Below are 12,457 nucleotides of genomic sequence, written 5' to 3'. Positions count from 1 at the left end.
ACTTACCAGCCATTCAGGGCTTCTGCTAACCCCAGCAAAGGCCCTCCATTTGGTCAAATCGCCAAAGCATCGGCACACTGTTATGACAACATTTATATTTTTACATTGCAGTAACTCATCAAAATAAGTTAAACAATTTTCATCTTTTTTATAAGTTATACAAAATCCAAAATTTCTTTTTAAGTCAGTTTAATGTAATTTAAGTTGAAATGACTTAAAAATCAAAGTTGATTTGTACTTTTCATTTTCTACAGTGTGTGTGTATATACATATGTATGCATTTATGCTAAAAGTCTTTCTTATTATTGACCAAACAACGTTTATGCAGGGAAAGCCCATTTATATCTCAAGGTTCTCGACCTTTTTGGCTCACAGAGTTGACCAACAGAATATTCAAAGGCCCCCTCCATATTCGCTTAGATATTTCTGCACAATACTTCTGCTTTGATTATGACAAAGCTACTTGTTTCAAACCTTTTTTTAATTGAATTAACACATTGGGTGTTGGTTAGTTTAATGTATAAAATTCATTTACCACAATTAATTTAGTTGGGCCCTGCTCCCTGGTTGACAACCACTGCTTTAGATTAACTAGCTTTATGTCTAGCTGTGCAGTGGTGACAGGATTACTCACGCAGTAGCTCTGCAGTTATCGGTTTCCCCTATTTGTGACCTTTATGCTAAACCTCTATCCTACTATTTCATCTCTTAAATAAAATGAATAACAAAATTTAAATCATGTGATGCAAAGATTACATCAACAAATCACACTATTTGCAGCTTGTTGTACTCGGGGTCATGGTGTTATGGTGGTGAGAAGGACCTTCAGGAAGGAGGGGAAGGGGTGGGGAGCTCATACTTGATGAGAATGTTCAACTTAGCTGTGCGCAAAACAATAGCTCACATCTCTAGAGTTGGCTTGCTTCCATAAGACTTCCTGCTCTGAATCCCTCCCACAATTTCTGCTTTGGAAGAGGGGATTGTGGGAGGGAGTGCAGGCAACAAAGCAATGGGCACAAGCAAACCGAAATATTATAGCAGCGTTAGCATTTGCCACTATAAAACCTTTTGTAATATTATGAAAAAAATGCATATTTATTCTCAAGGGATGTAAAGGAGAAATGGAAGTTGTCAAAAGGACTGTATAGTAGTAACTATTTGGTTTTGAGTGTTTTCTCTAATGCTCGGTTTAGATGAACTAAAATATTCAAACCTTAAAGGGGTCATATAATGGTACATATACTTTTTCAAGTTAATTATACTGAAATGTGTGTTGGCAGTGCCTGTACACAACTATCATATAATGATAAAAATCTATCCAGTGTTTTTGTTTTAATAGGTTTTCCCCTGCCTCAAATTGAGCCGTTTGTTTTTGTGACGTCACTAAATCGCATGCCCCTCCCACTATTGTTGATTGACAGCAGTGTTTCAACACATCCTCGCCCTGAGCGAACTGTTGATGCATCTAAGCGATTGTGGTGTTCTGTTCTTGGGTGTGTAATAACGAACACAGCAGTCATTTTGATGTTCCTAAATCTGAACCGAGAAGCAGTGGCTGAGTTTTGTTTTCGAAGGGAATATTGTTTTCAGTGGGAATTGGGCCCACTACCGCCAGCGAGCCGCTGGTGGGCCCTTGCACCAGCGGGGATGGACAGCTTGAAAATGACTGCTGTGTTCGTTATTACACCCAAGAACAGAACACCACAATCGCTTAGATGCATCAACAGTTCAATCAACAGTTTCAGTACAATCAACTTTCTAGCATTCAGTCGTTATTCTGATGCAATTGCTGCACGCATGCATTTTATACTGCCAGAGGGCTTGACAGTATTTGCATACTTGGCGTCAATGGGCTTTATGCACAGCTGCACTACTTCCTGAACTTAAGCTCCTTGTTTCCTGTCTGCCATTATTGGGCAAACTTGATTAATTCAGGTGTGTCTGATTATTGTTGCCGTGACTACTGAGGTCAGGCACACCTGAATTAATCAATTTGTCCAATAATGGCAGACAGAAAACAAGGAGCTGGCTTAAGTTTAGGAAGTAGTGCAGCTGTGCATAAAGGCAATTGGCCAGCTGTCTCAGCTGGCATTAGCCCATAAGATTTCAGCAGAAGTGGAGGAGGGAGGAGTTCCCAAATACGTTACACAAAATAAAATCTCGTTTCCTGCCTCTCAGGGAACCGAGGTTACGAAAGTAACCGGAGACGTTTTATACTAATACTAATGAGAATTTTTTTTAATTAAAGGATATTACAAACTTTTCATTTAGACCCTAAAGAATCAAATTAACTTGTATGAAAATGGCATTATATGACACCTTTAAATATGGTTTATTGTGAACAATAAAACCACAATGACATTCATTCAGAGTCAGCTGTATAATGATTCATTCATATTATTAATATTATTATTTTCATTCAAGTCAAGCCGGGGCAGGTTGTCAGTGGTTTTCATTTAGATAAGTTGTTATTTGAAACACAATTGCCAGTGTTATTGTTGTATGTTACTCTATTTATTTTTTTGCTGTTTCATAAAATGTTCAATCTTTCATATTTTTATATTGTTCACATTTTGCTGAAAGAATTTGACAGCCTGTTTAATGGCCAGTTCCACTGTGACAACATGCCCCGCTACTGAAGGTCAATTCAGAAACTGACTTTCAACAATAAGGCAAACTTGTCCTTTTTTATATAAAACTTTTTATTCAAACAATCAGGGCTTGAAATCCTCAATAATGAATTATCTTTAGTACACATTTTATACAGCTTTATTGTTACTCTCTCTTTAGTTTGTGTAAAAGTTTCCCTTAGTTTTAGATCTGTTGTTTCTTTATCATTTCAAAGACCGATAAAAAGTAATTTGACAGTTAAACCATGTTGTTATAGCCTACAGTAAAGCAGTGTAGTCGAAAATAACACAAGCACTAGTCATTTCTAATGATGTCACTTTTGGTCAACACACATGTTTTACCAACATACATTTCCATGCTTTAAGCAGGGCTGAAGCGAGGAGGGGCTTGAAACTTCCTCCTTATGACCTCTGACTGCTAAAACTACAGTCTGCAAATAAGGAATGACAGGCATTTAAATCCGAAGACTCGGAGCTCGATTACGTTTCTTGCGAATTCACATTATGGAAAAGCTCTTTTAAGAAGCAGATCTCAGAGTTGGAGGAGGGAAATGAGTCTCCTGTTATGTCGATCGAGTGGGCTTTGTTGTACAAGTTCTTGGGGCGTCGTATGATTATTGTTTAGCGGCCCATTGAAGATCGGCATGGGCCAGACATCTGTCTCCAGCTTGTCTCAGAGAACGAGCGGTAAGTGTATGAACTGAAGGGCTTGTTCAGTGACTCGTTGTTTACTCACCCATACCGCTATATCAAAACGGCCTGGGAGGGAAGACTTTTTACTTTTTAAAGCTAGTTAAGTCCGAGTCCGCGGGGAAACCAAGTTCATTTTCAAGTCTGGTGTTTGCACATTGGCTTTGACATAATCTGATCTGTACGCGACGAGACGAACCAAAACGCTCCCATTATAAACAAGCGCGTGGATTTTGGTTTGTCGCATGGCGCGTGTAGTGCGAACGATCAACAAGTGAGTGGGACTTTGTCACGCGCATCTTTCGGCGAATTGAGGTGTTTGCGTCCCTTGAAGAGGACGAAAAAACAAAAAAATGTTGGCTACTGGCTCGTGCATTCAGGAAATCATTGTTTCACTTTGTGCTTTTGCTCTCGTTCTCGTAATATGTGCTGTCAAAGTGATGTGCTGTTATAAACGTACTTCCTAATTCATGTTATGAATTATTATATTATAATTTATTTATGTTAGAAGAGGCAAAACATTCTGCTTGTAACATCACTGTATTTTTATGATAATTTCCTGCCAGTTGCCATTTCTATTTTTACAGTAAATTGAACAATGTAAATAGTTTATTCATTATCAAAACCCATGTCTAAATTGCAGGTTTACTGGTTTTGGTTGCATTTAATAAAGGTGTGACATGTTCAGTTTCTCTGAGTCTGGAGACTGTTAGTGTTAATTTGAAAAAATAAGCATTCAGTAGTGTTTTAGTATGCACTGCAATCAAGTTACAATTCAAGCAAGTACTCCACAATGCACTGTGATTGTAATCATAAGCTTCTTTCTGAACCAAGTGTTGAATCACGAGATTTGCCACTAACTTCATTTCCCCATAATTTCCAGTGCTAAAAGCTTCTATTGATCAGTTTACCAGCTCTCAAAAGAAGGTTGATCAGATGTAGCCTATTGTGTTTTCATGAACAGCATGCATATGGTGCTTTAAATGACACCAAATCATGATTTTAATGGTTTTGACTGGGTCTGAAATATATAGCCTCTGTACTGAATTTGAAAACTGGATATAATTTTGGCAAAGATTTGGTTGAATGGCACTGACTGCTTCTCTATTAATTAGATCCAGAAATCGCTAAGTTCTGTTTTTTATTTTAAATAATTGTGTAGGAAAACCTATTAAAAACATAGGCATTTCCTCTCTGTCAATAGGGGAACAAAATGTTGACTGAAATTGGCTTTGTTTTTTCCTTGTGTCATGAGGAACTGGGGATGTGGTATTCAAAGGCTGCTAGCAATTTAGCTAGATTTAGCATTCGTTGTTGCCTTTTATGCACGTCAAAAATAGACTGCAACTTTTACACTTTTATAAACGTCCTCTGCTCATTTGTTGACTAGCAAGACTTAAAAAAAGCATTGAGACAATGAACTCATTTTCAGGCAGAGGGGAATATTTCACCCCCATATTGCTCTTTACAGCTGCTTTGTATTTATTTTTAGAAGCATAAGGCAAGTCAAATGTGTGATTGTTTTGTTAGAAATATGCTGTCTGGGATATTGATATGAGCTGCACTAAAATATGACTCCCATGAACTTTAATCATTAAGTCTCACATGCCTTTTGGAAGCCTTAGAGGTTTTAATTACTGATGTCTTTTGTTTTCAGGTCCTCATGATTATTTGTCGTGTTTGATGCATTTTCAGTGGCCTCCCTATATAAAAGAGGAAGTGAGGAATTTAGACAGCTGTACAAATTCAAATGTGATAATAGAAAACATAATATTTGCAGCATTTTTGCCACAATACAGATCTGAATGGTATGGCTAAAAGAATTCTCCATATTTTTCAGCATTTTGGTGATATTCAATAGGCTTTATTTTATATAATGTAGTTGCTCTGCTACCATTGTTTCATTTTAAACTCCTAATTACACCAAAACCCCAATTAAGGTGTTTCCTGTTTTCACCCTTTTTTTTTTTTCAATAAATGAAGAATATTTAGTCATTTTCAGATTTTATGCTCGATTATAAAACTACAAATTAATGTACAGATATATTTTTGCTAAAATATTATATATTCAAATTGAATTGGAGTTTGAGTTTTCTTTTTTTGGTACTGAATTCTTAAAGGGATAGTTCACCTAAACATCAAAGATCTCTCACCATTTACTCACCCTCATGTCGTTCCAACCCCCAAATTCATCTTCGGAACCCAAATGAAGATATTTAATGAAATCTGAGAGCTTTCTTTCCCTCCATTGACAGTCCACACAACTACTTTGTCACTTCAAAAAGTTCATAAATATATTGTAAAACTAATCCAAATGATTTGAGCATTTTAGTACAAATTTTCTGAAGAGACGATTGCTTTATATGATTAATATGACTTTTATTTTTAATTTTTAGTATTTGTATTTTAGTATTTTAGTATTTTTTTAAGTTTTTATTCATATATACATTGGTCAGAGAACATAAAAAGCTCAACCGTACTTGTTTGATGTGCGAGAACAAACCTTATATGTTCTTGCAGAAGCTCAAACGTGCTGTGTAATGAACCTCATTGGTTCTCGCACGTCAAGCAACCTTGACCTTGACCTTCCGTTTACTACCACTGATGTTTGATTAGATGAATGTTTATGTGAATAAAAGCCTAAATTCAATATGCTGATCATTATAAAGCGATTGTGTCTCTTCAGACAATTTGGACTAAACCGCTCAATTAAGATCTCTTTATGAACTTTTTGAAGCGGCAAATCGGTAGTTGTGTGCAATGGAGGGACAGAAATTTCCCAGATTTCATAAAAAATATCTTCATTTGTGTTTCAAAGATGAACGAAACTCTTACGGGTTTGGAACAACAGGTTTTGGTGTACTGCTAACCCTTTAAGGCTATCCAATTTTTTTTTTATTGGTTTAAAAACATTCCATGCAACTATGACCTTTTTGGTGTCACTGTCAGTATCAAACTGGCATTATGTCATTTTTTTCAACAATGTACAGGTGGCTCTATTTTTGTTCTGCAGCATCCACATTTGTTCATCTGTGCCCTTCAGATGAATTCTGCTTGCTCGGTTGTGAACCGGTGTTCTCTTTGTTTTTATTGTGCTTGATCCTCTGAGGTTTGATCTCAGAGACTGCTCTCAACCCTAGGAGTTCTGGGAGTAACACATTCTATTAATAATCCAATCAGTGGCCAACTGGCTGTTGACAGGCCAATGAAGTTTAGCGTCAGTGGCTCCTTAGCGATAATTGATTAGTGAAGAGGCGCTTTGGCATTCTCATGATGGTGGTGAAAAGATCACAGACATGCTACCTAGCACATTCCTGTTACATGTGTCTGCTAATGAAATCCCTCCGTGCAGTGTGAAAAACAGGCTTCATGTTTGGGTCTCACACATTTCTGTGTGAAAAATATCAGATTTAGGAATTTAGGATTGGATTTTGTGGAAGATGTGCGTGTTGGGCGGCCATATTAACAGATTATAGCATTCACGTGATTGCCCAGTTAAGTGGTGTATTGATGTGTAGCTGAAGTGTAGTTTTGGAGCTTAAAGAGATAGTTCACCCAAAAATTCTGTCATTTATTTACCCTCAAGTTGTTCCATAACCGTATTTAATTTCTTTCTTCTGCTGAACACAAAAGAGTATATTTTGAAGAATATGGGTGACCAAACTGTTGATGGACCCCATTGATTTCCATAGTATTTCTTTCCCATTCTGTGTCCAGGCCCCATAAACTGTTTGGTTACTGCCAAAATATCTTCTTTTGTGTTGGCAATCATCATTGGCAGACATCTTCTCTTATTTTGTAAATTGTGTGATCGGTACCACCGCTCCCTACAAAGTGTCAGTGCACTGCATACTGATAGTGGCTCCCTGATGCCTGCAAAATACCAGTGTTATCAGTAATAATGAAATAATGAAATTTGAATAATAATGAAAATTCCTTCAAGTGCATGATAAATTGAAAGAACTGATTCTAAACTGCCTGAAAAAAGTTCTCAGTAATTCCAGTCTTACTTCCTGCACCAAGCTAAATAGGTTTATAACAGATTAGCATAATATCAGTCTATGGTTTTTATTGGCTGCCTGAGAACAATGTCTACTTTGACCCACTCTCAAACACTAGTTGTAGTTTAATTCTGGAAGAGTTTGGTTTGTGTTGTCGACATGCTGAGCTGAGAATACACTGTTTTCTGCACTGTGACAGCAAATCTATGCATCTAGGATCTAATGAAATTATAGTGACACATAGGAAATGAGTGGTAAATGTCAATGTTAAGCTACATTTGGGTGTGTGAGGATTTTAGTAATGGACAGTTTGAATCATATTTATGATTCCATCTGAATCATAGTTCCAAAGAGCCAGGAAATTACTTTCTCCTCTCCTATTCTTTCATAATTTACTCACATTCATGTCCTCTTAGACATCACTGGAAAAAAATGATGTTAAAACAAATAATTATGAAGAAATGTCAAGGAACAAATAAACATGAAATTTGGTAATAAATTCTGGAATCGTGTTTTCTTGGAAATGAAACTACGAAACGTCGTCTTTTTTAATTTTTTTACAGTGCTTTCTTTTTGACTTTCTTCTGTGGAAAATACAAAAAGAAATGATTTTAAGGGAATATTGGAAGTCCAAACAACATTGGGCACCACTGACTTTCATTGTATGAAAAATCTGGCAAAAATAACAATGACACATGCACACACTGACCGGGGGTCTCTGCTGTGATTCAGCTGAGAACAATGTAAGTGTGTATGCATTTCTTAAAATGATAAATGGTGCCACTGCTTCGGAGTCTGACTCTTTGTTTATTGTTCTGAGTTTTTTGATCTCATTTAGCTGTGTGGAAATGCTCTTGTGATCATTTTACACTTCATCTGGCGAGGTGTGTCTGTGACTATAGGTCTGCTGTTCTGTTGGATTATGTTTGATGAACGGGTTTAATATCTCTTTGCGTGGGCCATGTGGAAATATGTCTTCTTTAAAAAGAAATGTAGTAGTCAGGGTGGGGTGGAAGAGAGTTCAATTCTTGGCTGAATCACAATTGCAAACCTTGCACTTCAAGAGAGCAGCACCTAACCTAAAATAATCGATCTGTTCAGTGATTAAAGGAGTAGTTCACTTTTAAAAAAACTTTTGCTGATAATTTACTCACCCCCATGTCATCCAAGATATCGAAAAGAAATTAAGGTTTTTTTATGAAAACATTCCTGGATTTTTTTCTCCATATAATTGACTTCAATGGTAACCAAGGTCCAAAAGATGGTTTCAGCTGCATTTTTTTATTCTTCATTTCATTTAATGTTCTCATTTTTCCTTTCGTTTATTCGCTTTTAGTGGACGGTCTGGAAAAATCTTCTCTGGCCAACTGTGATGTCGTGGGAAGCTCGCAGTCTCCTCAGCTGAAAGGAAAGGGAGGAAAGCTCTCTTCTCTGGGCAAGATCTTTAAACCTTGGAAATGGAGAAAGAAGAGGACCAGTGATAAGTTTCAGGACCTCTCCAAGGGTATGTCCCTAATAGCATTTTGCTTTAATGTTTATGCTTGGGACAATATATCCATCTATGTATATTCAGAATGTAGTTATCTCAATGAGAGATAACCCTCTTGGCTTTTCTTTGATGCTTCCTAAAACTTCATGAACGTTACTTCATTCAGCATGATATTCAAGTGGTGATTATGTTGGATGGATACGGTAGACACACCAGGGATCATAACATTTATTGCACTCAACATATTACAGCTGGCAGCAGCCTGCACTTTTACTGAACTCTGTGAGCCATAGTAACCATATAGTGTTTTTGATATAATGATGTCTTGATATGTCCTACGTCTTTATAGTTCTGGAGAGGAAAATATCCACCAGGCAAACTCGAGAAGAGCTCATAAGGAAAGGTGTCCTTATTCCAGAGCAAGGTGAGATTTTAAATAAAGCAAGTGAATGTGATGCTGAGCTGTTTTCTGTCAAATTAAATGAATGATTCATTAGAATTATTAGTTTGTTTGTCTAAATTGATTTATAATACAATGTAAAGGCAGTTAGGAGTGCCGCCAGAAATTCTGGGCCTTTTGGAAACCAAAATTTCTTGGCCCCCTACATTTTATACAGATAAAATTTAACCCATTACACATCCCCAGTATACTTTTAAAAAGATACTAGCACATTGCATAGTTAAATGTCTAAAGATGAGTACAAAGCCTACAAAAACAAGAGAATAGAAATATGTACTATAGCCTACATAAAAGGTTTAGGCTTTGAGATAATAAATGTTTTTAAAACTTATTATCTCAATTGCAAGCACAACAGAACATAATGTAAGCATATCTCTTATAATCTCAAATGGGTCAAACTACTCAATCAAGAAACATCAGCTTATTTTTATTGGCCTGTTTAGTTTTCTTAATATAAAATATTAAAATATCTATTTAGGAAACTCTGTGTACCCAATGTTTAGTACAAACACATTTTATATTCTTTTTTTTCTGTGGCATTTTATTCACATTAAGAACGTCAAGTTTGACAGCATCGATTGTACCAGCAGCACTGTCACTTCACTTCACAGAACACACGACACACAACGGCCAAACTGATTTCGTCATTTTTATCGAGAGCTCAAATGTGAAAAAATAATGTGTTACTGTTGTAACGTGCACAGGCTAAAACAGATCTTTCAGGGTATAGCCTAATGCTAATAAGCCTTATGCCAAAATTATTATTACAACTAAATTGTCAGTCATTAAATAGGAAAACTAAATAATTGTGTAGATGATTTGCTTCAAGTGTAACCCGACATCAGACATCAGTTCTTTTTTGCACACAGTCACTATCACTCCTTTAATGCTGCGTTCACACCAGACGCGAATAGCGCGTTAAATTCACGTCTAGATATACACGTGAACACTTTGAATCCATTCGTGCGTCAACAAAACAAAAGTTTGCACATTCACTGTCCTCACAGCTGCGGCTGCTACAACTTGAGGGGGCTGGCTGCTGGACGACTCAACTTCCACGGATAGTTTTTAATGTTTTATATCAAGAGTTTGCTTTAGTATAATTTTCGGGACAATTATGGCCGGTTTCGGAATTGGGACAACCGTTTAGATTTCGGGACTGTCCTGAATTTTTCCGGGACTTCTGGTCACCCTAAACAAAAATAAGTAACTCTGAAAGTTTTGGAATACAGGAATACGGCAGGCTACCTTTATTTTTGAAAAACTGCGTGACATACTGTCGACTTTGCCGTTTTCTGTCTTCTCTTTCCTTCTTTTCTTTCCATTTTTGATCCCCTGACTTTTGATGTGACATGCTTGCGTGTGTCACTGTCTGCACAGCATCACATGAAGTGCAATAAGCAAGAGACGCTACTAGCGATCGTAGCTCGGACAGCGCAGGTGGAATGAACCATTGTGAGGGGGAGGGGTGTGACTGAAACCGTAAATACATTATTTGTTTTTTTAAATATTAAATGGTCAAAACGGACAAAATACACATTTAGTGCATGAGGGGCCCCAGCACATTTAATTTATATATAAAAAAGAGAAAAGAAATAAGAAAAGAAAAAGGGGTTCTGCTCTTCAGGGCCCTAAATCAGCCTCGTCCTAACCTTCCACCCCTTTGCGGCGCCCTTGAAGGCAGTTTCCTGCAGTAACCCATGTTTAAATGAGGTTAAAGGGTGAAATAAGCATCTCTGTTCCTCATGTGTGAAGTGGTGCTAGTGGGTTATCGGATGCGATCTTTAGTCTTTAACGACTATGACACCATCACCTACTGTTGAAGAAAAATGTCAGTAACCATAAACAAATGAAAAGCAAAGGGAATTAAAAATAAATGAAAGATTGTTCATTTATTCGACTTTCTGGACTTCATGTTCACACACATAAAAAAATGTGCATGTCAGAAAATCACCGGCCAATCTATTGAGCTTACAGTCTTTAAACGTCTGCAGGATGACTTGATGTAGCAAAATTGTGTTTTCACTGAATAGCAGGCATGTCGTATTGGTTCCATGATAACTAAGCCATTTTTGTCTATCTTTAGATGATCCTTTGAACACAGAGACCTTGAATGGTCATGCATTGCCCAGTGGAGTTACTGAAAATGTCAAAGTGGACATTGAAACACCAGAACTGGTCCCTGAAGTGAAAGACTTGGCGGCAGTGGCAGAGGACCCAGAAGGTACAGTTTTCTGTTTAATCCGGTAAAACTGTGCAAAATAAAGATGGTTGAGTCCATAGCTTGTCCAACTGTACCGATAATGTTTTTTTTGTTTTTTGTTTTTTGTTAATGTTTTAAGCTCAATCCACTAATGAGTAAAATTATTTAGTCTAACTGGAAGGTCCTTTCATAGGTTTTGCAGCATGATTATGTTCTAGGTTTAGTAAAATTATTCACCGTGTTTTTTTTTTTGTAATTTAATTTTTGCATATCACACCATCCATATCATTTTATATATCATTGTGATTGAACAACATTAGTGAAATCAACGTGTGTGCAAAGAACAATGTATCAAAATGGGTTCATAAAGACTGTCAGTCATACATTAGAAATGAGCTGGTTATTTAGAGGAAGTGTGAGCAGCTTTGGAGCAACAGTTTTATCTTGCTCAGTGAAATGTGGTAAACGTTGTCAAGTTCTGAATTAACTATAAAAATGACGTATTTGTGGAACAAGAGCATTTCCTGACAAGGTTATATTTGTTCCTTTTGAAGTTTGTTCGTGTCATTGTTCATGAATATGTCATTAATAAACATCTCTTGATTGTCTGACCTGCTTAGGAGGTGCGGTGCCCACTAGTGTCTAATGTGCCGTATAGTTAAGTATATTTGGCTTTGAAGCTAGAATAAAACCTTTTTGAATAATAACATGATGGATGTTATGCTTTGTATTGAGACAATCTTTTTATGGGTAGTGTGCTATTTAGGCTGACACCATTTTGGAATTTTTTCTTTATTTCTTATCAGTGCTTCCTCTTTAATGTTCTACAACAATTCTGGAATAGTTTCCACCACATTTCCTCCAAACAATGAAAATAATTAATTTTTCATGGGGTTAATTTTGAAGTGGCTGAGGGAATAGATGCACTAAAGCATTAAAGGCACTTGGTGTTTGCGCTGTGTGGAAGAAAACCCATTATAAAAC

The 12,457-nt window shown here is 36.8% G+C and overlaps 1 protein-coding gene across 7 annotated transcripts in view; it reads left to right on the top strand.

Annotated features, from left to right (window-relative positions):
• phactr2 (phosphatase and actin regulator 2) overlaps positions 1–12,457 on the top strand; it is a 36,655-nt gene that overhangs the window by 11,793 nt on the left and 12,405 nt on the right. For 5 of the 7 annotated variants that reach the window (XM_039672903.2, XM_089116992.1, XM_039672906.2 and 2 more), the window contains exons 2-4: positions 8,658–8,825; positions 9,160–9,234; positions 11,357–11,494. In XM_039672903.2, coding sequence (XP_039528837.2) covers positions 8,658–8,825; positions 9,160–9,234; positions 11,357–11,494 — 381 coding nt within the window. Of the gene's footprint in view, positions 1–3,014; positions 3,318–8,657; positions 8,826–9,159; positions 9,235–11,356; positions 11,495–12,457 lie in introns of those variants that run through there. The other 2 variants (XM_089116993.1, XM_039672907.2) reach the window with 2 other exon arrangements.

This window comes from Pimephales promelas, chromosome 11 (genome assembly GCF_988280905.1).
Source record: "Pimephales promelas chromosome 11, fPimPro1.hap1.1, whole genome shotgun sequence".
NCBI classification, from domain to species: domain Eukaryota; kingdom Metazoa; phylum Chordata; class Actinopteri; order Cypriniformes; family Leuciscidae; genus Pimephales; species Pimephales promelas.
Note: the sequence above shows the minus strand (reverse complement) of the source record. Positions and strands in the feature narration are given on the sequence as shown.